Source organism: Lissotriton vulgaris, chromosome 5 (assembly GCF_964263255.1).
Source record: "Lissotriton vulgaris chromosome 5, aLisVul1.2, whole genome shotgun sequence".
NCBI lineage: Eukaryota > Metazoa > Chordata > Amphibia > Caudata > Salamandridae > Lissotriton > Lissotriton vulgaris.
Window position 1 is genome coordinate 1572917855 of NC_141693.1, and position 25612 is coordinate 1572943466.

The 25612-nt window shown below is 44.9% G+C and overlaps 1 protein-coding gene across 2 annotated transcripts in view; it reads left to right on the top strand.

Annotated features, from left to right (window-relative positions):
- Positions 1–25612, top strand: part of REM2 (RRAD and GEM like GTPase 2) — a 191468-nt gene that overhangs the window by 109393 nt on the left and 56463 nt on the right. For both annotated transcript variants that reach the window (XM_086923657.1, XM_086923658.1), the window contains exon 3: positions 24946–25019. In XM_086923657.1, the coding sequence (XP_086779783.1) occupies positions 24946–25019 (74 nt within the window). The remainder of the gene's footprint in view (positions 1–24945; positions 25020–25612) is intronic.

Here is a 25612-nt window from a genome sequence, read left to right on the forward strand (position 1 = left end):
CATCCTCTGACTTTTGGAAGTCCAAAAGGTGAGCAGGGAGCAAAGGGGAAATCTTAGATAAATCCTGAATTTGCTTGGGCGGAAGGAAGCAAATTTTCCCCTCTGTCGACATTCCCGTCGACTATTTAATCGTCTGCGACACCGTTGACGTCTGAATCGTCGACGGACCAATGGTCCGCAGTGAAATTCTCATCAATGGAGAAGACCTCATCAACAATGCTGTCGTAGTTGCCATCAGGCAGTGATCCTGCTGACTTTTCTGCTGTCTGCCTTGACCGTCGTCGTCGTAGCTATCGCCGAAGCTGAGGCTTTTTGTGGTGTTTCACCTCAGATTTGTACTGGGACTTGGATCTCTTAGAGTCCCCATGATGGGAAGAGGAACTGTCTTCCTTTCTTTTTCTTGAGGAAGAATGGGCCTTTTCCTCAGGTTCAGACTCCGAGTCCGAAGCAGCCTTCGGAGAAAAGTCTACACTTCCCACAGTTTTTACAGGGCCTAAACCGCCCTTTTTTTTAGGCTTCAGCATCTCAATAAGAAGGTAAGGCAAAATTATATAGTTCAGAAATATGTCGAAAGTAGCAGGCGGTCAAAACTTGAATATAGAATACTGTAACTGAGCAGAGCTCAGAGAGACTCCCTATCGCACGATGTGCATTAAGAAATCTGAGGTATGGTGGCTCTGTAGGGGAAGGGAACTCTGAGTTCTCTGCTGTGGTTGGCTGAACTTTGGATGTTATAAAATAAAGTTGAACGGTTACATAAGTGAGTTTTCTGTTCTATGGAGGTCTATAGTGATGTTTTAATACTGCTATTTCTACTGTTGCAGTGGGACTCCGACCATAATGATGGGGATGATTCAAGCATGTGAATCTATAAAAGATTCAATAGTGGAGAATAGGGGGACCTGTGGAGGAGAGAACGATTGCATTTGGTGGGGATTAGGGTGGAGGGGGGGGGTACAATAAGGAGAGGAGTAAGTAGGTAAAAAGCAAACTACACTTTATTAACAATACTGCCTCATTGTGCACTTTTTTTGTGGTGTTGGTGTTTTATCTCCACAATCTTGATTGGTCTGATCTAAAATGGGAATAAAACTAATGACTGGGAGTGGGCAGCAGAGCTTCCACAGATGCCTCCATGGGAGTGGAGCTCGCTGGTACAACAGAAAGAGGTACCTTTCTAAGAAGGCTCAAAATGTTCAGAGTCTACATGATAAAATACTGGTTACTACTCAGACCTGTAACATGTGTGCTGTAGCTATACGAGCTCCTAACTCAAATGTCCTTCACGTAGCTACAGATGGAGAAGGGAGATAAATTGCAGCATTATAAGAGTATCCCAATCTAATATTTATGAGGCGCTCTTTGCATGACCCTAACAAGGATGGCAGTAACGTTTGGTCATATTGTAGTTGCATTTATAGAAGGCTTACTACCCCTGAAGAGACATTGAAGCACTTTACAATGGGCAACATGCTGCTCCGGAATCCAAGATTAAGGGTTAGTCTAGTCCAGTGTTATTGGTTACTGTTAGTTATTGGGATTAGGAGTGTGGGCTTGAAGTGCACCATTCCATGCATAAATTTCAGGTCTTTTATGGTGGACTAAATAATGATTAGTTACAATTGTTTAGCTGGGTGAGCTCATGCACATGGTTGATGGGATTAATAGGTGAATTAAAGGCGATTAGATATTGTTAGGTTGCATCAGTTTGACTTTCAGATCAAGGAGAGATTGTGATCTTGTAAATGAGTTGTGCGAAAATTGCAGAAACATTATAATAGAGAATAAGCGAACATGCATGTGTCAGAGTAGGTTGTGCTGAGAGGGGAGGCATGCAGAGGATGGAAGGGAAGGAGAGGGACATTTGAAAGAGAAGGAAAAAGCAGAGGTAGCAAATAGACGTTTTAATAAAAGGTTCGTTTTTAATGCCGGTTTTAAGGAATGTAGATCATCTGCATGAGAAAGAATGCAGTTTGAGAATGCACAAATGTAGAAAGAAACTGCATTATTTACTCGTGAAGATTGTGCTAGATTAGGAACTTTGATAGATCCTATAATCGGGTAAATCATCTCTCCGCTTCTAGGCTGCGGCTAGACCATCAATTCAAATAGAAGAAACAGGGGAACCCTACTCAATAAGGAACCAGGGTAATAGTTATATAGGAAAAACAGTGGTACCTGTAGAGTATTATACTGTATACTTATGATACAAAAGCACAATCGCAATGTAGAGGGTGAAGGAATTGGAAGAGGGCGAAGGAACCACTAACATAATAGATTCAGTGCAACATATTTGATAGATTTTCAAATAAAAATAGATATATACGTTGTTGTCAATCAAAGAAACATTTGTGCATTGTGTCCCAAGTTAGAACGGGAACCTAAACGAAAGTGACAATGTGAGTCTTATATGCAAGGTTTCCACAATTTGCACAAGCCGACCATTATCAAAAATGATTCTATGTGAACAGCAGCTATATACTGTGATAAGCTCAGGTAAATGGTTCGCTACAGAAGATAATGGTCGACTTGTAAAAATTGTGGAAACCTTATATATAAGACTCACATTGTCACTTAGGTTTAGGTTCCCGTTCTCACTTGGGACACCATGCACAAATGTTTCTTTGATTGACAACAATGTATATATCTATTTTTGTTTGACAATCTATAAAATGTTACTCTGAATCTATTGTGTTAGTGGTTCCTTCGCCCTCTGCCATTACTTAACCCTCTATATTGCGATTGCGCTTTTGTATCATAAGTATACTGTATATTATTCCACAGGAGCCACTGTTTTTCCTATCTAAGACCATCAATCCAGGCAGGTTAGTTGATCAGCTCAAGGGTTTAAGGTGAAAAATAGGTGGACGCACATGTTGAGAAATAACGAGCTTCAGGCTGCATTCAGAGGAAGTAGTCACTTCCGGATTACAACAGTGTGATATAAATGGGAAATGATGTGCACATTTAAAAAGAGATTCTGCAAATGCTGGTGTTGTCTTTCTGATGTTCATCCTCAGGTTTTTTTTCCGAGTTTTGTATAGCGGGAACAAGATCCTTGCAGATTTCAGAGCGCTTTACATACATAAGAGAGGAGAGCGCATTAAAGAAAGATTAATAAGGCAATTCGTACATACATATGAAAGGAGAACGCAATAAAGGAACTTAACCTCATCGCTACTAGGGAGATTTCTCTGCTGTGCTGCAGATCCTTGAAATACATTGTTTCATGACGAGCTCAGCTCGTCATGAGCACAGGAGCACTGTACTGCATGACGAGCTGAGCTCGTCATGAGCAGGGAACGGGTTAATAGGCGATTTGTTCAGGGAGCGCACAATGCCAGGGTGTGATTGTGTGGTCGATTGAGGCACTGAAATACAAGGGGGAGGCAAACAGGCAAACAGAAAATGCTTAGTTAATGATCAGGTATATTTTGCCATGAAGATAGATTTTACTTCTTTTTTTGAAGGAGGCAGTGGATGAGATGAGTCTCGTTTCTGGCGGGAGGGCATTCCAGATCCTGGGGCCATCCCTGAGAAGGAACGCTTGTAAGTTTTGTTTTCGTGCGGAATCTTTGTAGTTTCAAAAGGAGTTTCTGTGCTTCTTGTGGCTCTTGAGCCTCCTGAGATTATCAATTTTTGAGCAGGGTGTGATGTACTGTGATGTAAGGCTTTGTGAGTAATACATGCGATTTTCAGGTGTATTCTGACTTCGAGAGGTAGCCAATTTAGAGATTTTAAGTCCGGAGAGATGTGAGAGTGTTTTTTTGATCCAGTTATGAGCCTTGCTGCAGCATTGATGGAGGCTCTTAATGGTGCGGTTGTTGATAGTGGGAGGCTGCAGAGGGTGGTATTTCCATAGTCCATCCGAAGGATAACAAGTGCTTGAACGGCAGTTCTAAAGTCGATGGCTGGGAGGAAGGGTTTCAGCTTTCTCAAGGTGTTGATTTGGAAATTAGCTCCCTTGGTTGCATTGCTAATATGTCGTTGCATATTGAGATTGGAATTGAGGGTGATGCCTAAGAATTTGGCTGAGTCTACAAAGATAGGTTGGATGTTGAAAGCAGTAAGGTGTTTCAGCCAGTCCTGGGCAATGGGGATTTTGGAGGGGGGGGGCTATTAGGAGAAATTCTGTTTTTAGAGCATTAAGTTTGAGATGGTTCCTCTGCCAGCCATGTTTGTGTGTCTTTGAGTGTTAAGTTGAGGTGTTTGAGGTCTTCAGGGGATTGTAGTTTGAGGTAGAGTTGGCTATCATCCGCATACATGTGGAATTGCATATTGGAGGCATGAAGCAGTGCGGTGAGTGGCTCCATGACTAGGTTGAACAGGGTCGGTGATAGGGAGGATCCTTGCGGGACACCAAGTGTAACTGGAGAAGGTGTGGAAATAGTGTTATTAGTTTTGAATTTCTGGGTCCGGTTATGAAGGAAGGAGGTGAACCATTTTAGTACTGTCCCAGAGATGCCCATTCTGATATTCAACAGATCGAGTAAGTTCTCGTGTTTGACCGTATCGAATGCAGATGGGCGGTCAAGTAGGATGAGGAGGCAGGTGCCGTTTTGGTCTAGAATTTGGAGTGCGCCGTCAATTGTGAGTCACGGCTGATTCTGTACTGTGGCCTGCACGGAAGCCGGATTGGTGTTGGTTGAGGAGGTCAAAGTGATTGATGTGTTTAGTAAGTTGGAGGTGGACACATTTTTCTAACAATTTGGCTAAGGTAGGGATATTAGTGATGGGGCGATAGGTATTGAGGTCAGTAGGATCAGCTGTGGGTTTCTTAAGTATGGGTGATACTTGTCCCACTTTGAGGGAGTCTGGGATAGATCCTTGTTGAAGAGAACTGTTAATGATTTTGGTCCAGAGCGGGAGAAGCCATGGGCTAAAGACCTTTACAGCGTTTGCAGGTAGAGGATCCGAGAGGTGGTTGGAGGGCTTCAGGGTACTTCGGATCTTGCCTATCGAATCTTCCGTGTATGTATCAAAGGATTCCCAGTTAGCATTGTTTTTTAGTTTGACAGGTGTTTTGCTGATGGGGTTAGAGTATAGGTTTAGATCCGTGAGGAGATCTTTCTTGATGTTGACTGTTTTTGTGTTGACAGTAGAGAATTCTTCACAGGATGGTAGCATGCTGGTTGTGCTATGCACTCTCTGTGGTTCATCTTTGGATTGAGTTTTGATTAGTTCAAATAGCTTTTTTGGTCGTTTCTTTGCTTGATCTAGTTGATGGCTAAAGTCTGCTTTCGTTCGTTTGATTTTCCTGAAGTAAGCATTTCTTTTTTTCTTCAGAGTATTGAGGTGCATAGCTGATGGGGTGGATCTTCAGTTGCGTTCTGCTAGTTTCATGTCTCGTATGTCCTTGTTAAGTAGACCATCATACCACGGCTTTGAGCTTTTGGAAGAGACTCTCTTCAGCTGAGGGGGGCAACTTCGTTGATTATTGTAGTCATTGAGTTGAGTTAGTGATCGGTAAGGACCTGTACGTCGTCATTACCAAAGGGGGGTATGAGTAGGTTGTAGCTGGGGAGGGTGAGGAGATGGGATTGAAATTCCTCAAGTATCTTTTCCATATCTTGTAATTGGTGGACTGGGCTGGGTGAAGTTTCACAAGTTCATTGATGAAGAATGTGATAATGTGGTGTTCAGACCAGTCACAAGGTTGGATTGAATCTAGTTGGGTGGTGTGATCTTTGGAGATAATGAGGTCAAGGATAGAGCCCTTGTCATGAGTAGGGCTGTTGCAGATTTGGGTTAGGTTTAAGGTTTTGAGGAAATTTTTGAGACTGTTAACCACCGAGTCGTTGTGCTCGTTCCAATGAAGGTTGAAGTCATCAAGGAATATTTGTGTGTTTTGTCGACCCAAGTTAGTTGTGATCATGTCCATGAGGTGTTCAGTGAAGGCGAGGTTGTCACCTGGTGGGTGGTAGATAATATGTAGAGAGCACACTGGATTGCCCTCGCTGTTGACGTCGAGGCAGAAGTGTTCACAAGAGGAGAATGTAGGGGAGATGGCTCTGGTTACTGAAAGGCTACTGCGATAAATAAATGCTATCCCACCTCCTGTTTTGCCGGTCCTGTCTAATCTGATGATGTGATAGTTGGGGGGAACTAGAATGTCGATGAGGTGGGATGTGGATTCAGTTAACCAGGTTTCGGTGAGTATGGTAAGGTCTAGGTCATTTGCGATAATGAGATCGGCTATGTCAGATGCGTGTCTGGGGGCAGATCTGCAAGTAGTGTGCATTTGAGCCGTGGGCTGAGGAGGGAAGTGGCGGGTCTAATCTGAGGGTGACTGTTTTCAGATTGTTAGAGATGGTGCCTCTAATATTTTGAGTGGGGGGCCTGTGAGGGTTGGAGAGGATGGTGGGAATGGGAAGGTGAGTGGACAATAGTGAGCTATTTTGGGGGGGGGGGGTGAGTGTGAGGGTTGGAATGGATGGTGGGGATGGGAAGATGAGTAGTGGCTATGTGGGTGGTGGGAGCGGATTCGTAGAAGTGTAGTAGAGCCCGAATGTCATATCGTGTCCATGGATTGGTGCAGCGGAGAGGGCGTTTGGAAGAATTAGGGACAGGGATAGAGGTCCAGTGAAGGGGGGTTGAGTTTGTGTAGGCATGTGGGATGGGTGGGGTGCTTGCGGGATATCACGGTACTAGGTGGAGAGGGGAGCCTAAGTTGGCTTGAGAACAGTAATTTGAATGTTTGAAGCTCGTCTTTGATTTGGTGAAGGGTGGACATGATCTTGTCGAGTGTGGGGTTAGGGACAGTAGTAGTGGGGGTAGTGGGAGAACCAGGGGTAGGTTAAGGAGAGTTGATTCGGTTCAATGGGTGTGTGGGAAGGGTATGGGTGGGGGGAGGGTAGAGTGTTAGGTATGAGTTAGACGTGGGTGTGGAGGACGTTAGGGTGGGTAGAGGAAAAGGAGGAAGTGGGTGAGGGTGGGGGTTTCCCTGGTAGGTACGTGGGTGACTGGTGTGATGGGGATAGGCGGGAGTGATGCGGTAGGGGAGGGTGGTAAAGGAGGAAGGGAGACTTGGGGTGGTATAGGAGGAGGGGGAGCTTGGGGTGGTGTTGGAAGTGGGGTGGAGGAGGCAAGGTGTGTGGGAGGGTGTGTGCTGATGTGAGCGGGGGAGAGGAGCTTAGGTGAGAGAGGAGGAGGGGTGGTGAGGAAGGGGGGAGCAAGGGGAGAGAGGAGGTGCGTTGGTGGTGTGAGAGGAGGAGGTGAGCTGGGTGTGGGAGGTGGCGGGGTGGGGATGTTGCAGGATGAGGTTGTTATAGGTGTAGGAGGTGTGGGGGTGGTGATAGAGGGGAGAATGCTGGATGTGAGGGGAGGGGGGATGGTGATGGAGGGGAAGGGGTTATTTGGGGAAAGGAAATGTATGTTGTGAGGTGGGGTAGAGGGCTTGAGGGTTGCGCCAAACTCTGGGCACCCAGGTGTTAGGGGTGTAGGGGGTGGGAGCTGAGTAAGAGGTGGTGTGCGAGTAGGAGGGGGGGTTAGAAATGAGAGGGGGCGGGTGGAGGTACGGTAGGAGGAGGGTTGACTAGATGTATAAGGGGGGTGGAGATAGGGGAGGGGGGCTAGAGGTGAGGGAAGGCGGGTTGAATGTAAGAGGCGGTGGGGGAGGAGGCGAGGGGTTGAATGTAAGAGGCGGTGGGTAGGTGCTAGAGAGGGGGTGGTTAGATGTAGAAAGAGGTAGATTGGTTCAGGGTGGCGTGCAGTTCTGGGGATCGAGGAGTAAAGAATGTAGGTGGTGGGAGGGTGTGGGACTGAGTGGGAGAAGCAATGGATTGGGTGTTGGGAGTGGGGATAGGTTGGGAGGGGGTCAGTAAATTGGCTACCTTCTCTTTATTGGTGGGAAATAAAGTATCAAATAGGTTAAGGCTACGATCTGTGGACTGGGTGAGAATGGTAACATTGTTGTAGATAGTGATGGTTGCTGTCACTTGGAAGAGTTGTGATGGGGTAATGGTCATCATAAGACCATGTGCGGACTTCCTTGTGAAGGAGACCGTGAGTAATTGCAAAGCAGGTTGGGGTCCATTTGTATGCCTCTGGTTTGCATCTGCACCAGATGGGAGATGTGGACAGCTTATCCGACAGTGGAAGTGTATTATTTGCGTCCAGTGGCTGGAGGGCCGAATATACAAACACTGGTGTGAAGGTGAGAATGGTGACTGGGCTCCCTTTACAAATTCAATGAACACGTTTGTTAACAAATGGCTCCAGACAGGTCACATTTTTCCACTCAAAACTGACCCTTTTTGGGAGCGTGGGAGGGAGGAGACCAGCCAAGACGTGTCTCACCTGAGTTCCGCAAACTGAACCTCACACAACAGTCAAATTGCAACCTAACCAGCAACTGAATAACTACCTTCTGAAGCGGACAGAGAATATGGACTCTGAGACCTCACTTCCTCCTACCTGGTTGAGAATGAGGGTCGTCCCGCAAACAGCCATGCTTTTGGATGCCCATAAGGGAGTGCTACGGGGGGAACTATAGCGAATAAAATGAACCAGGACAGAAGGGCTAAACTGAGGAGCTGGAGGGGGCAGTGAGCAAATTCGAGGCTCGAAAATCTGGTGCCAGCTCACAGCGGGCAGACAACAACTTGAGGCGTTAGACTGGGACGGAACTGAATATGTGCTGCTGTGCACCAAACATAACAGGAGGGTATAGAGCAGCCAAGTCATTGGCTTGTCACCTCAGGGTGAAACCGCAGAAGAGCAATATTACACTTGTCACCACTCACACAGGGGATACAGTATACACATCAAAGGAGATAGCAGAGTCTTTTCATACTACTCCACATTCTGCACTGCAGACCCCTCCCGACGTCATAGAGATGTACTTCGACTCGAACACCATTGCCGTCACTTACAGCACTGCAAGCAGGTACACTAGTAGGATACATAACTATAGAGGAGGTCATCACAAGAATTTCCACAAGATTTTCCAAACTAAGAGTTAAGAAAGCCCCGAGCCCAGATGGATTCACAGCAGCCTTTTATAAGCCCTTTAGTACACAACTGGCAGCCCTACCGGCCAAACTATATAACTCCTTCACAGACACTACCACGCTCATCCCTACAATGGAGTATGCTTAATCACAGTCCTACCCAAACCGGGTAAAGACCCCACTGTCTGCTCCTCGTACAGCCCTATCTCATTCCTCAACGTCAATGCTAAGACCTTTACGGGCATCTTGGCTCTGCGCCTAGCTGTGTTTGTTTGCTGGCAGAGAACTTTGAGTTAGATTGGTAGGGAGGACAAATAGGCACAAATTACATGCTTATGACAAAGCTCCTGGCTGGCAGAATTTGCCAACCTAGAGGACTTCTGGACCTTAGTGGTTTCTCTTGGGTGATTTTTGGGTGTTGGTCCACATGAAGTTCATGGAGCCCTCGCAGAAGAGTTTGAGTTCCATTAACGTCCGTTTTCCAGGTACTTGAAGATTCAGCATGCTGTAGAGCGGTACAGCACAGAATCAGTGGCCCTTCTTGCGTTAATTCCCCTTAAGGTCAAATTTGTGATTTCCACCAGAGTAAACGGGGCATCTTACAGGTTTATCACTTGTAAATGGTTAGCACTGTAGACAAATTTATGGGTTTGCGATCCCACTGGGAAAGCACTTTGGGGCACCTGAAGAGGAGGAGAAATGAAGATGGGCTAAGGAGACGCATCAGAAAATACCGTTTTCGACCCGGCTACATCTTATCCAATTTAAATTCTTGTACAGAACCTAGAAGTTGTGGAAGATGGGTAGGTGCCACTTTGTGGTGTGTCGTAGAGGTCATTCAGCCATGGGAGAGTTCTTTCACGTGGCCTGGGCCTGCCAAACCAGTTGAAGATAATGGCACTAAGTTAATATTACACTTCATAGGGTAAGTCTCTTCTGGAGGATTAGGAGGGCTCCTGCGGGTGGCAGTATACTGTAGGTCTGGGATTTCTTTTGGCCAAGTGCAACATTGCAAGCTAATGGATTTCTGATAATCCAAAGCCCTTCAAATTGGTTAACAGGTATTGATCTCAGATTGGGAAAGACCTTCTGACAAGAGAATGCCCTCTGGGCTTTTGTGAGGAATCCACACCTGCTATTTTCCCTAATAGGGGATATTTTCTTTTTGACTCGTCCACCCTTGTAACGCCATTTGGATGTACCACTGCCTCTTATGTTCATAATCAACAAAAAAATTGTAAAAAAGAAACAGCCACTTACGGTACTGGTATGGGTTTTTGTGTAATGTACTTCCTTCTATTTTTGTACAGTTTTTTTCCCCCTTATCATTTCAGAGAATTAGAAATCCTAGACAATTGGAGGATGTCACACACCTAATATTTCTGCCCACTTCAAAGTACAGCAGTATCATAAACTGGATAAACGCTGCTATATTTTAACTTTCTGTTGTCAGAGTTCTACTTACAGCTAGCTATGTGACTAATCTAAAGTCATGCGAGCGCTGTATTAGGTAGGCATGCAGTGGTGACCAGATGTCCTTGGGTCTCGCCTTGGCCAACATCTACAAGCTAAAGGTATTGGAAGTAGTATTATAATACATAAGGTCTTGGACCCAATCACTAACTGTCGTGAGGGGACCTCTACCCCACATCATCGAAATTTGTTGTTTTGCTGATAAAGGTGCCAGCGCTGTATATTTCCTAATGTGCGGAGGAACCTGTTTCACATACCCCAGCAATGCCATCAGTGGGCCCGGCTCAGCCGCCCTGTGCATCATGTTACCTCTGGTGGGGAACAGGCTCCACCAGTGGGCTTGGCTAGCTGAGCACCGCCAGGCCTGGTGCATAAATTCTGCACCTGCCCACTGGCATTTTTTACATCTAGCATCCCCTAATCATCCTTATTTTTGCGTGGGTGTAGTACATTTGTTTTAATTGCATTAGCCTGTGCCTACTGTTAAAGGGTACTTCTTAATGGCCTAACAACAAAACGCCCATTGCAAATCAGTGATATTTCTTTGACGGGGGTCTCGTGTTATTTGGAGATTGACATTCCAAGCAAGTCTATACATTATGTGCCGTGGCTCTTTCTTCTGTATTCATTTGTCTGTAAAGTAAAAGGTTCTGGTTGGCCAGGGAAGTGTGTACATCTTATTCAGAAATATGAACATCTATCTGAGGCTGTAAGAGCTGGGCTATCGTCCCGGATCTGCTGCTCGAGAGTCTTGCATGCATTCTCGAGGAACAGGTCGCCCACACACTCCAGATTTAGCCTCCCTTGCTGTCTGCGAACTCCTTTGTCCAAGAGTACCGGCAACCGCGCGCGCGCCACCGCACCCACATTCCCGCGGAGCAGTGACGCAGGCTGGCTGGCTCTGCAGTGCCAGCCAATGGCGTGCGTTTAAGGGCGCGCCAACGGGTCAGTCGGTGCTTCATTTGTAAAACATAAAGAGCCAGGGCTCTCATCTACTGCAGCTTGCACCACAGGTTGATCCTGCCAGCACTGCCAATGATGGTAACAACTCCACTATTAACCATCACACTTCCAAAAGTGGGACAATTTGAACTATTTCAGGCCCCCAAAGCTATAAGAATGACTTGGGTGGCAGGTAATAGTCATTTTTTAAATATATTTAATTAATACTTACTGTTGTCGTGGGCATCTCTAATGTGGCCATACAGTGCCACCTAGGGGCAGTGTGTCGCAAGCACCGGTGCTGGCAATTAAGTGCCGGTGCCGAGCACCTGAAAGCACCGGCTCAAATTAAACACTGGAGGACTAGCGCACATCCTCGTAGTCCAGCTGGAGACATTAGCCGTCTGCGACCTCAGTGCACCAGAGCCCCACTCTTATGTGTGGCCATGAACCCAATGTGCGCGCTGAGCCTGCTCTATAAGGTTATAATGCTCAGCCCACCCTGGAGCTGCCTGGCCACCCTGGGCATATGGGAGAACCAGCGTGGGCCCCGTGCCTCTGAGCTGTTTCCCGCATCAGCCACTTCTGAAGGCCGTGTAAGAATGTTCGTTGAGGATAAGGGGAATAGTTACCAACACATACAGATTCATGGATAAGACCCGTTCTCTTCGTTCATAATTGTAATTTACCAGTCGAGAACAATGGGCGTTGTATGGAGGTGTGTGATGTCCACAGGTACGCCATAATTGCAGCGGGGTAACTCCGCTGGACCTCTGTGTACCGCAGCTTCACGCTCCCGTCCTAGGAGACATTCATAAGTGCATGGGGATGAAGTCAGTGGGAAGATGAGGGGTTTATTCCAGTTTCTTTTTAATCCTAGCATCCCCGGAATCGCAAAATGTCTCTAATTGGTGTAAGATTGGCTTGGGGATGCCAGACAGAAGTCGTTCGTCAGCACATGCTGATAGAGCCAGCCTGTAACCTGGGGCACCCTGCCCCCTCTGTGGCGCTCAGCCTCTGGTGGTCCAGGGTTCAGCAATGACGGCACATAGGCAGACTTTGTTTAAGCACCGAGTTGTGACTTTCCAAAAAGCTCACATGGAAGGATATTCCCGTTGTCCGTTCTTTTAATAAATATATCCCTTTTTCATTTAGAGCCCAATACCGCTGTATTAGTGTTCTAAGAGCTGCAAATAAAAGGTGTCGCCATTGCCCAATTTAATGCCACTCACCGTATTGACAATGGAAGGATGGCAGGTTGAGTTGGCCCTGGCATGGGTGATACTAGTCAACGGAAGGTTAGGCATAAACGTCAGCAGTGAGCACTTAGGTCACTGTGTCACGTTGCCGTGAATGAAATACTTCAGAGAACGTGCACCATCATTTTCTTTATTGACTGACGTCCATTTAATAATCGCAGGCAATGTGCTCCCAGTGATAGTGTGGGCAAAAAGCGGAATCTGAAATTAAAGCTACCTTTTTAAGTTCATTGTACAAGTGAGTCTATATAAAGTATATAGCCCCAGGATCACACAGTTTTGCCAGTTAAGGAAGCTGGGATTTTAAAGCATGGTTTGGGTCCCACACAGTTAGTAATTTCCCTACGATTCCAATATCTTCTTTATTGTCCCTGGCATGAATTTCCCAAACCTGGGCTGGCTGTAAATTATACATCTAGTCGAAGTCCTACTCCAGAAGCAAGCCCACCCTAGCCTCTCGAGCTCATCGACCCCCGTTTTGGCAGGAGTCTCGGAGAATGACCCACTCCGAACCTTTCAGGAATATTTAAACAAGGGCTCTCTGCCTGCCCATCCAAGATGGAAGGGATTGGGTGGTTTCTACAGTGGCTTCTTGTTTGAAATATCAGGCAGCATAAAACTTGGTACACAATTAGGAGGGCCAGGCTGCCTCCAGACCCGCCCCCCCCACCCCCCCAACACACATGTGATTTCAGGCCTGGGCAGTTGTGTGTCTGGGGTGGAGACCACATAGCCAGTGAATATCCGTATATTTGTGTAAAAGTAAACAGTGGCCGCCATATGCCAAGGTCACCAGTCGCCGAGACGCCCAAGGTATACGGGAGACCGAGGGACAGCTCACCGGGGCCAGAGGGCAGGTAGGGGTAATTGACTATTCGAGGAGGGGGGGGGGGGGGGGACAAGGGGCAAACGGGAGCTACAGGCAAAGTGAAACCAACGAAAAGCGGGCGTAAACTACTGAACTGTTGCCTTTGTCTACAGTGCGCCTCCTAACAGCATGTTTCATTACTGGTGTGACCCACAAAATTGGAAGACGTGTTAGATCTCAGCACCTAGCTGTCATTAACCTTTCTGGGGAAAGACAAGTGTAGGCCTGGCCTACAAACTTCCTCACCTTGTACAACAGGGAAGAGGATGTGGTGTAACGACCAGAGCTGAACACTTTGGAACTTGGAGAACCTGGTTTGAGTCTCAGTGTGGGCTCAACTTCCTGTGATTCTGGGGAAATTACTTAACCTCCCTGTGGCTTCATAAAATGAATGCATCCTTGTGTAATACAACTGGTGCTCATGTAAAGGGCTCAAACAGCTTCGGGTCGAGTACCGCACTGTATGAAATGGCAATAACAAAAAAAACTACTGTCCCATCCTTCACCCCTACCATCAGTGCTCTGGAATAACTAATCAGCACCTTCTTGCTAAGACAGCTAGAAATAGCCCTGTTTACATCCTCTGTTGACTGGGTGTAAGTGTTTGATTGGTTCAGATGCTCCGTCCATCACCACCCCCTTTTGCACCGCTGTTTACATCCTCATCACTCCATTGTCTGGGCCGCCACCCTCAGGAATGCAGGAAATACATTTCAACTGTCTGCGGAAGCTACCCTCACCCACATCTTACGCCAATTACTGAGTAGAACTTAAAAATAATGTACACCTATTGACTACATTGTATGGCAATTTTGCTTAACTCAACACAAGACAGTAATACCTTGTCAAAAAATAAATGATTCTTTGATCTAAATGAGTTCCTTGTGAACAACTGTAAATTGGCTGTATGCCACAACCAGTAGCATACATTAGACTCCACTTTACTTTTCTGTTTAGTAGCATGAATCAAATTTTAAGGGGAAACATTAGAAGATAACTGCTCCAGCATGTGTAAATCTAGTGTTTGTTGTTTGCTTAATTTACTCCATATTCATTCTCACCTTGCTATGATCCTGAAAATACAGCCGAGTGCAACCTAAATCTCTTGATATTTTCCTGTATCTGCATCCAGTAATTACCGTACACTTTCTGCTATTGAGCTGATCCGCCGTTCTTGGTAAAGTGGTGCTCTAAGCCTTTTACGGGATAATTAGACTGTTCGCCCGAGCCTAGTGCTTATGAAATGTACCTATTATAGCACCATGTCACTTGCAAATAATTATTTCTACTCTTTTGCATCCTCAGATTGTTGTGTGCAATCTCAAAAAGCCTCCTCTCCACACACATCATAACTTACCTTGATTTAAACCCTCAAATAATTGCCTCTACAAGTCAAATGCATGTTTGCCTTAATCTCCATTGTTTTTCTATAAATTGCCCACATTTCCTTTCAAAGATTACAACCTTTACTGAAAGTCTTACCCGTGCAACCTTACAGTAACAAATCTATTGCTCACCTAATATTGGCACATTTTTGCACAAACTCTCATACTGCATCCCACTAAATATCACATGTAGCTGTAATTAATTTCAACCACCATCTAGAAATTGGAATACGTGCCTGCAGTGGCTTCTTAAGCACAACCAGACTAATCCCAGTAACCAGCAATTAATACCATGCTGCATAGCGTAAAGCACTTCAAAGCCTCGTCAGTGGTAGTAAGCACTTTACACATTCAATTGCATACAATAAATAAACCCCCGGCCCATATTAATATGAATACCTTGGCACTCAATAGTTGGGCTGCTGATTATAGTTCATACAGACTGTCAGTAATTCCCTTCTATTGATTGACACTTTCTCTCACTTGAGATTAAATGTCTACAGGTCTTGTTCATCACCCAGTACTGTACCAGCACACAACAATAAACCACCCATCACCAACTGAACAAGCATGGAAAACTAAAGAGATCTGCAGCATGCCCACAGAGGACTTTAAACTAGTCCACCACAGTAGGTCCTAATAAGCTACACAATATGACCACTTTTTTAACCTCTCACGGTAACAATCCAGTATGGGACGATAGTAACCAAGTCCACCTTGGGAGATCTTTCCACTTTGTCTTCCTCCGACCTATGCCTGCTCTGGACCGTAACTTTTAAACACAATATGGGAGTTGACAGCCCAGTGCAGTAATCAGCTAAGTGGGCTATGATCATAAGAAATACAATAAAGAGGCCTACAGAGCTGTTCAAAACTGCCAGCCTACTGAAAACCATAAACGGTCCGCCTCTCTCACACTTCCTCACCTATTACACTGCTACTAAACACGGACACCCATAATACGATTACTGCATGTCGGTGGTCATAGAAAAACGTCCAGGAAACACTTTCCATGTAGGACTAAAACAAAGACCACGCCCATCAAACCATACACACTACACAGAGTGGCTTACTACCTACTTAAACAAGTGTTTCAGATCCCCACTTGGAGATAGGGACTTCTATTTATGTTGCATTATAATAGAGCTGTTTATGTTGCAACACAATAGGAGACCAGATTTCCCACGTGGCCCGATTTTCAATCAGTAAAAGTGGCCAGACTGTATTTTAGGCCTAATCAAGGACTTTGAAAATCGATGATCCAAAATTTTTTTTCTCTTGTTTTAAACCATTGCTTCTTAGATTGTGTTTATTCACTTCATTTTCTCATGTTTTTGCCATGCTTTCTCTTTAATTTGGCAAGGTGTGATGCCGAATTTAGGAATACACCAAATTCTAAAGATTTTTAACCTATCAAGTACAATTTCAAAATAACCACCATATCGTAAAATGCCGCTGTGGACATTTTCATAAGCAGATAAAGATGAGACGGTTGCACTACAATCCAGAATCTATTGAGATCCAATTAAAGGGGTGCAAAAAGAAACAAATTGTTGCCAAGGATACAAGAAAAGTGAACAGCTAAGAGAGTGAATGATTAAGAATGAGGAGGAGGTACAGTAAAGCTGAGTTGAGGGAACATGCGGAGTCTACAAGGAAGCTAACCTAAATGAAAATAAAAAATAAATCGAATTGGAAATAAAAAGGAATTGTGAACCAACCAAGTGATGTGGTGCCTCAGGAGATCATGAACCATGTGGGCTTACCTGGAAACAAATATGGGCGCACTATGAAGAATCCGCTTACAAGGTCAGGAGGCCCAGGGAGGAAGAGCGGGACGAGCAAAAGTTAATATGAGACCAAAGAAGAGGTTGATATTTTTGTTTTGTTGTGTTACTTTTTTGGTTTATAACAAAAGTGTAACGTTGCGGGCAGGTGCTCACATCTGAACAATATTTGTATGTTTAACATTTACATTTATAATGTCAAAATGCCACTGGTGATCTGATAGTACATATTCAATTCAAAGATTTAGAGAGGGAAGTCGTACTTTCCTAATTTCAGGGATCGAGTAAGCTCAAACGTCCAATACCATCCTTTATTCCCGTCATGCAAAATGAGAGGATGGTTAAGAATGTTTACAACAAAATAATTGAGGTAAATGATAAGTACGGCTTGCTGTGGAGTTGGGGTTTAGAAGTCAAGTATGGTTCAAAATTAAGCCAAAGTCACACAAGTGTTTGGGTGGGGAAATGGTTGTGGAGGGAGCCAGTAATGTAGAGGACGAGGATTTGACCGTTTCTGGAGAGGAAGAGCTTACTTTGATTTTAACTTGTCTAAGACGAAGGTCACCAATCCCAGTGTAGGCTCCACTGAACAAGGGCACGCTTTGTGGATAGTGAGCTGAGGGGGTGGAGGCAACATAAGATACTTCAGAAGTGCTGAAGGGATTCAATCATAGATGAAGGTGCTACGTTTGTTCATAACGGAGCTTGACTTAAGGCAGGGTCGCCAAGGACCCACAGTGTTGGCATGAAGAAGAGACCAAGTGCTCTGTTCCAAAGGACTGGAATTTCGAAGTGCCCATTGTTAGCAAGCCGTATAATCAAAAGAGGGAGAGAGAAGAGGAGGTTCATTCGGCTTCCAAAGGGTTATGATTATAATCCGAGGCGAACAAATCACATGTCTAGCTTTTCAAGGGCCTCACGATCTTTCTTCTGGAGACCCTCATTTACACTAGCTCAGGGTGCAGTATATGTTGATTCTCCAATCTGTATGTTAGTTGAATAGCATTATCATTGGGTCTTTATGACTTGAGTTTTCAATTCTCCAAGTGCTCTACCTTCTTCTACCTGGAGGGAGACTGTCTGATTAAAAGGTGAATAGTGTCAAAATGGGTGAGTTAAAATGACCTCTGTTCCCTTGTTTGGCCTTCTATTTGACAGGGAAGGGGCAATGTTAAAAACATTTTTGTAGGTGGTGCTCAAGTGGATGTGTTAATGATCCACCGCACCGGGTGTTAGGTCATGATAGGTCGACATGTTAGGTTAACATGTTTCGGCCCTTGTTTGCCCAATCACGACCTAACACCAGGTGCGGTGGATCATTAACACATCCACTTGAGCACCACCTACAAAATTGTTTTTAAGATTGCCTCTTCCTTGTCAAATAAAAGACCAAACAAGGGAACAGAGGTAATTTTAAACTCGCCCATTTTGACACTATCCACCTTTTAATCACACCTGTCTTGAAACCAGACAGTTTCCCTCTAGGTGGAGGAACGCAGATCACTTGGCGAACTGAAAACTCAAGTGATAAAGACTCAATGATGATGCTATTCAACTAAATGACAGAGCGGAGAATCAACATATGCCGCACCCTGACTTAGTGTGAATGAGGGTCTCCAAAACAAAGATTGTAAGACTCTGGAAAAGTAAGACATGTGATTCATTCTCTTCGGATTATGATCATTGTTAGCAAGTGTCATGAGGAAAATGCTCGAAGGTGTTGTACAGCACAGTCTGAGCTTGGAAGGACGCCCACTGGAGAGATGGCTGCGAAGTCGGCAAGGCAGTGCAGGTGTGGAGGCAGATGGTGTTTGGTCTTTTATGACACAAACCATGTCTGACAAATTTGTTTCAGCCTCTTGTTGCCAATTTCTTCAACGCCGGGCGTTGTGCCCTCCTGTTAGCCCAAGAGCAGTAGGTGGACGAGTGTGCCCTGCTTAAACTTGTGATAGTCACCCGATGCAGACGTGGGCAGCACTGTTTTATGCAGTAAAGTACAAAAAGATGGAATGGGTACTTTACAAGGTGTGTAGGAAAGAAGTGGGTCATCATTAAACAGGAAAAGGCAGAAGGCGGGAAGGAAAGGAGAGCTTTGTTCTGAAACCCACCTGGTATCCTGATGGTTTTTAACCACTAGTCTCCAGCCAACAGTGGACTGTAGGGCAATATGGCAGTGGGTGGGCCGGTCTGACAGGCCAGCGTGTGCGTCAGTTTTTTGGCTGTTGGTTGCCCTGTTTATGGACTGCTGGGGCCGTTTTTTCCTGTTCATTTCCCGGATATGAACTCAAACTTAGTCTGGAGCAAGCACAAATGCATGCAGTCTCCAATGCCTTGTGAAACACCTATGCAATGTAACCTTGCAATCTCTCAACTGCCCCGATATGCGAATGTGGGAAATTTTTTGTTTTCAATCTGATTCGGTAACTGTGAACATGGGGGTTCTCTTCCAGGACAACCCTGACTGTAGCTAAACAAGGAGCATCCTCAGACCAGAGGCCAGTACGACGGAAAAAGACTTTGCAGATAAGGACGTGGGAGGGAGGGAGACAGTTCAGATAAGAGAAGGACAGCACACACAGGTGAGAGCGACAACACAGCCTAGATGAAGGATGGTTTGGGTGGAGAAAGACAGCCCTGACCAGAGGTTCTAACGGACTAGTCTCATTTGATAATGAAGTGGGGTGTAAACTTAGACCCGAGCAGTGCAGACATTCAACGCCTCCCAGTCCGTGGCAGCTATTGTGAGCGGGGTCGGGTGTTACAGCTCTTAAATATTTATGTAGAGCTATTTGGCTTCCTCAAACCTTTTTTTCCCGCCTCTGAAGACTAAAGAAATGGATCCCTTTCAGTGTGCATTGACATGTTGAAGGCGGTTTAGTACTTCATTTTTTAAACCCTTCTGTGAATGTTCTCAAAGTAGTTAACGTAATGTAAACCGAGGAAATGCAAAGCTTGACGGAAAATTGACAGCATGTGGCATCAGGACTGCAGCAGTACAGAACAAACTACGTCAGCACACTCCCAATACTTGATGGCGTCCAGGCAGGTATGGGGGGTGCCCCTGCTATACAGAGCCACACACAGCGCCACCCAAAACCGGACACTGTCCTTTAAATGTCACGCGTATTCGTAAACTATGAAGATGAACTAATACTTCCATTAGTCTTATTCGAGTGTCCACTATTCGCATATTGTGTGACTTCTTGCTTCTATGGTTGTCTTATTGCTATAAGGCAGCCATTATTTGAGTGGTGGGAAGAGCTCTGCCATTCAGTTGTGGTTTTGTAAAATAACGTCAAGAAGTGTAATAAAAATCAATATAATTTGCTCACGACTAGGTTTCTAGCCACTGCACATTTCTATTCTTCATAATTCTTTGCTGTTCTGTGCTTTCAGTGAAATTTCCAAGAAAGCTGCGTCCTCCCTCCTTTTTGATAATCTCTAAACCGTTGATGCCTGGCACTTTTCTGACCCAAGGGCGTACTCTACTTGTCATCTCCTGTCCGTGCGAAGCAGTTACCTGTACCATTACCTCGGTTTGTTGTTGAACCTTCCACACCCTCATCCATTCCATATCATCAACTGCCTGGTCCGTATTCCTCACTCCTGAGTTGCCACATGAATAGACACAGTATCCGAGTTGGACATAGAACAAGAGCTCAGCCCCACCTCCTCCCTTCCAGTGTCTCCATAACCAACAATAACCACTGGCTAAAAACCCATTAACGATTCAGAAAAGGGGGTGGTGATGAACAGAGTGTCTGAATTAAGCAGGCTACTCTTACCCAGTCCAAAGATCCGGGCTTGATCCATCACCGTTATTTATCTCACTGCACCATCCCAGTTCAGAACCTGGCTATATGCAAATCAGTCTGTCCCTGGCCCAGTGCATCATGGGAACAGGGCAGACTAAACTACCAAGCCAATTCTTCACCAGAAAGGAGACAAGCTACCGGGGACTCGTTTTTGTTCACCATAGGCGTGGAAGGGTATACTCAGATGTGAGTCCCTTGCTCATTGCACCATCAGGATTCAAGCAAGCCGGGCCTAAGACGGCTGAAATGCCAGAAACCGGTCCCCGGAAGCTTGTTTCCTTCCCAGTATAAGAATTGGCTTGGTAGTTTGGTCTGCCCTGTTCCCATGATGCACTGGGCCAGGGTCAGACTAATTTGCATGTAGCCAGGTTCTGAGCTGGGATGGTGCAGTGAGCTAAAAAAACGGTGATGCATCAAGCCCTGATCTTTGGACTGGGTAAGAGTGGTCTGCTTAATTCAGACACTCTGTTCATCACCACCCCCTTTTCTGAATCGTAAAAACCCATTAAGACATGGTCATACTCTTAAAGGGGAACATGGGATTAGTCTGACGCAATGCTATGTTACCTTGTAGAAAATTTACAAAGAGCGCATTACCACCCAGAGGATCTCTTGGTGCTTAACAACCACTTGAAAAGGACTAGTCACAAAGGGATCACATGCACAGTATTATTTGAATAACTTTGTTTACAGATTAGGTGAGAAGAAATGGGTCTAATGTAGTGGTAGGTAGTTCCACATTGATAAGGGCTAAACCTAAGAAGGCTTGACCTCGCATGCAAACTCTGCTAAATATGGGTTGAACTACAGTTTGATTAGATCAATAGAGTTCTAATAGGAGTTTAGGCAATTAGGCATTAAATAATAAACTTTGGGACAAAGCCATACTGGGTCTTAAAGCTGCAAGCTTGAATTGGAAGCCAATGGATGAGATTTTAAGGATGGAGCACTGCGACAGCAGCAAGAAGTCAAGAACATGATACAGGCTGTATCAAAGGGAACCTGTGCAACAGGGAAGACATTTTGATTCCATTTTATTTTCCTTTTAATGGGTTTCCTTCTTCATTGTCTTGTAATACTCAAATAGCATACATCCTAGGTTATCACGGCAACTTAGAGAGATGTCTGTGTTTATTAAAGATACTCATCAGCATAAGTGTAATATTTTGGAATGGAAATTGTGTTAAACCTATCTTGATAGCAAACTAATTTAGAGAGGTACTTTAAGCATCCCGGTATGTTTAATGCACATAATCCACTTTGGAAGCCTCTTATTAAAAATAACTGCATTAATGAAGTATGGGCTGAGTATAGGAGTATTCTGGTCTCCAGTCTATACCACCAGTGAACCAGTTGGGCTGCGTCAAGATTTATTTATTTATTTATTTTAAAGGTTTTATATCACGCTGGCTAGACCAGGAGGTATCAGAGCGCTTTACATGGGTATCAGATCATAGTTACAGGTTACATCCTTACAAAGGTTACACAGTTATTAGATCATGGCAGCATAGTTACTTGTAAGGTCAAGATAAACAATAACCACAAGTACGAAAGGGGAAAAGCAAGCAAGGGGAAAGATTCGGCGGTGGGGGGCAGGAGTTGGGGAAGTAGACAGGTAATGAAGGCGGGAAAGAGGGGGGGGGGGTCAAAGACATTGCATGGAAAGAGAAAGATAAGGGGAAGGGCGACTGGGTGCAAACCGGTAGACGAGTCCAAGCAAAGTCCAAAATCCAGTAAGCTGTGATCCCAGGGGAAGTGGTATCCCTTCCCTATCTCTGTTGCGGGAGACTCCCTTTATGCAGTAGGCTCTCTCAGAGGGGTCTCTGAGACTCAAAGGCCTACATACTGGATCCTTACCCAAAAAGGGGAGAGGGAGTGCTTTGGCAAGGGGTGCCACACCATACCTCAGCTGTGAGTGGCTCCCTTGGCGCAGTGGACTCTCTCAGCGGGTACGCTGAGACTCCAGAGTATAAATATTGGATCTTTCCCCAACAAGGGGAGAAGGAGTGCTTGGTCAAAGGGCACAAAGGACAGGGGGCTAGGCAGACTAGCAAGCAAGATGAGAGATTCAGGGGAGAGGGGATATGAGATAGGGAGGTAGACAAAGGGAGAGGGAGTACTAAATGGGAACAAATTTAATTGAGTTCTTATATAGCGCTGGCTAGACCCGATGGAATCGTAGCGCTTTACATGAGGGACAATAATGTTGCAAATGACATCAGTTAAAAATTACATAAGTATCAAGAAAAGCATTTGAAGAACATAGGGGACAAGGTGAATGGAGCAGGAAGGGTAAGGGGATAGGGTAAAAGGGGTAGGAGGAAGGCAGGATGTAGATATGAGGGGAAAGTAGTTACAAAAAACTTTTTGGGAGCATAGAAGAAAAGGAAAATGGGGTGAGGAAAGGAAAGGGGGAGGGCAAAAGGGGTAGTGTCTAGATACAGCGAGAGATGAAGGGAAAGTTTGTCCAAGGTCTGGCTGGATAGGTGACGGCCGAGGGGGAATCCACGTCCCATCTCCTAATCAGCTATCCGGTAGTTCCACCGGGCATCGGTCAAATGGCTCGGTCTCAACAGAAAAACATTAAAGGGGAAGTAAATAGATTACATTTAGAGGCTGCATTCTTTAGATGCATCTCAGAGTCACTTCTCAGTGCACAATCTTAGATTCCCAGAATATAGCTGTGGCAAAAACATCTTCCCTACAAAATGCTGCAGCTTTTGGCATGACCGTGTTGAAGTGCTTTTTTAAAAACGATGAGCAAGTTATTGAAAGGAGACCTCTGCTCTAAAGTAATATGGTGAAGATTGCTCATATAATATTTTTTATGCTGTCTTTGTGTGTTTGTGGTACTGTCATCTGATTAATTTCTGAGATGTCTGGGCGGTGTTGAAGGTTGTGTCTTAATTCGTATAGAGAAAGCAAATGTTTAGACCTATTGCCACTGCCCTTCTCATACAAGTAATAGTGTAAGTATTTCTGCTGTCTAGAAACAGTAAGAACATTCCAACTGTGTTTCTAGGTATTTACTTTTTAAATATGATGGACTCTAAATGAGGTACTTAACCGAATGTTATACAAATATTACACACATTAACTTAAAATATGGGGAGCACCGTGCATGCTCGAAGTCAATGAATGAGTAGAGGGTTTGCTATCTTCTAAGAATGGGGGTGGACTTTTACTTCATAGTGCTTTGATGCTCTTTACGGAGATGTCTTCAGCTCTTTCCTAAACGGGAGCATGGTTGGGGCAGTGTTGATAGATTCACAAGAATTCTGTTCAATATCCTCTGTGCATAGGTAGAGATGGCCTTTTGCCTATTTTTTTCTGTCTACTTTATCTCCAGTCTGATGGTATCCTGACTGCCTGCGTGCCAAAAGCCACCAGGAGTGCGGGGCTTGTTAGCCAGATGTGTGAGGGATGCCAGATGTGAAGTCTTTGTATATGATGCAGCTGAGTTTGAAGATGTTGTGGGCCTCCAAGTGGAGCCACTGGAGTTCCATCAGGGTGCGAGAGATGTGGCCACAATACTTCAGGAACCTTATTAGACAAGCTCAGTTGTGTTAGACATTCTTAATGGGAAGCAGTCTTGGAAACCTGGGAGCATGGTGTTGACTAAAGAGAAAGGGATCTAAACGCCTTTTTTTGTGGCACCGAATGAGTTTTCTGGCGGTGCTCCTTTGCACAACACGTTCTGTGTGCAGGTCGACAAAAAATAAGGAGGGGGGCGAGATAAAACAAAAAAACAAATTAACCTATCCTATTCATCATAACTCTACTGCTCAGTCTTTTGTAAATGACCTTCTTTGGTGTCTTATGCGAAATCTGTTTCTCCAGATCCAAACAGTGAAACCTTGTTCTCCACCTTGTTATTTAAAAAAAAAAATCTGGTTTATTATTTTTTGTTAAAGAAACATGAACATGATTAAGGGGCTGACAGTTCTGAATCCGAGACATTACCAATTATACACCGACTTCTCATGTTATACAAAAGGAGGCAGTATAAGAGCACAAGGATTGTCTCATATATGAGTGTCACATGCATCCATGAACAGGCATGAAGTCACAATCCGAATTCTAAAGGCATGGACGACTCAATGCACCGGGGACGTTATTGTTCTTCTTGCTTTTGCCTTTATCAGGGTTTCTGGTGCCTCAGAAACAGCGTCTCTTGAATCCTGTGCATGGAGCTGGTGCAGGAGATAGAGACTAGCAGAAAGTAGGGATTGAGGTACTGTAATTGAGCAATCCAAACAATTCTAGCTTTCAAGAATGTTACCAAACACATGCCCCAGCAGGTGAATAAATGCAAAGTGCACATAAGCAGTCTTGCAGAGTGTGCTTTATTTGGAAATGTAACTGATTTATTTTTCAGAAATGTACAAAAGTGTGATATTTTATGAATCTGTGTTATCGTTCTGTTTTTGGAGAGTTAACACCAACATTATTTCTTCTTCTGCAGAGGACACTTATGAGCGCAGGATTCTTGTGGACAATGAAGAGGCTACACTGGTGGTGTATGATATCTGGGAGTCGGTAAGTTGCACTCCTGGCTTTTTCCCAAAATGCCGGATCTCAAGGAGCCCAGGGATGGACTATAAGGGTACTCGTCCAGTAGAGTTAGAAGAGGGAGGGACGGGCACCGAATGTTTTTGCTAGGGGTGGGAGTAATTTGCGTAATCGCATTACGCAAATCTCTGCGAAACTGTAAAAAAATCTAAGCGAACACGCGGATATTGCGCGAACATACGGAATTGCTTGTTCGCGATGCTTTTTTACTGTTTGCAATTGCGGTTTGTGTGCTCGGGGAAAATATCTCACGAACACACATTTTAGAACGCAAACAAGCAAAAAACTTTGCAAAATTCGCGGAACGCAGAATTTTGGGCAATTTCGCGTTCTCCGCAGAACGCAAAATTACCCAAATTCCGCGGATTCTGCGAACGGAATTTACCACCAAGGCCTAGTTTTTGCTAGCCAGAAGGGTCTTTTGGTTTATTGCATCTGTCCCTTCCCCAAGATAATCAATATCACATCTTAAATTACTCCACTCTGTTTGTGGAAATTCAAGTCACCAGGATACGGTGGTTATTCCTAAAGCTCAATAAGATGTAGAGTACCACTCTAAG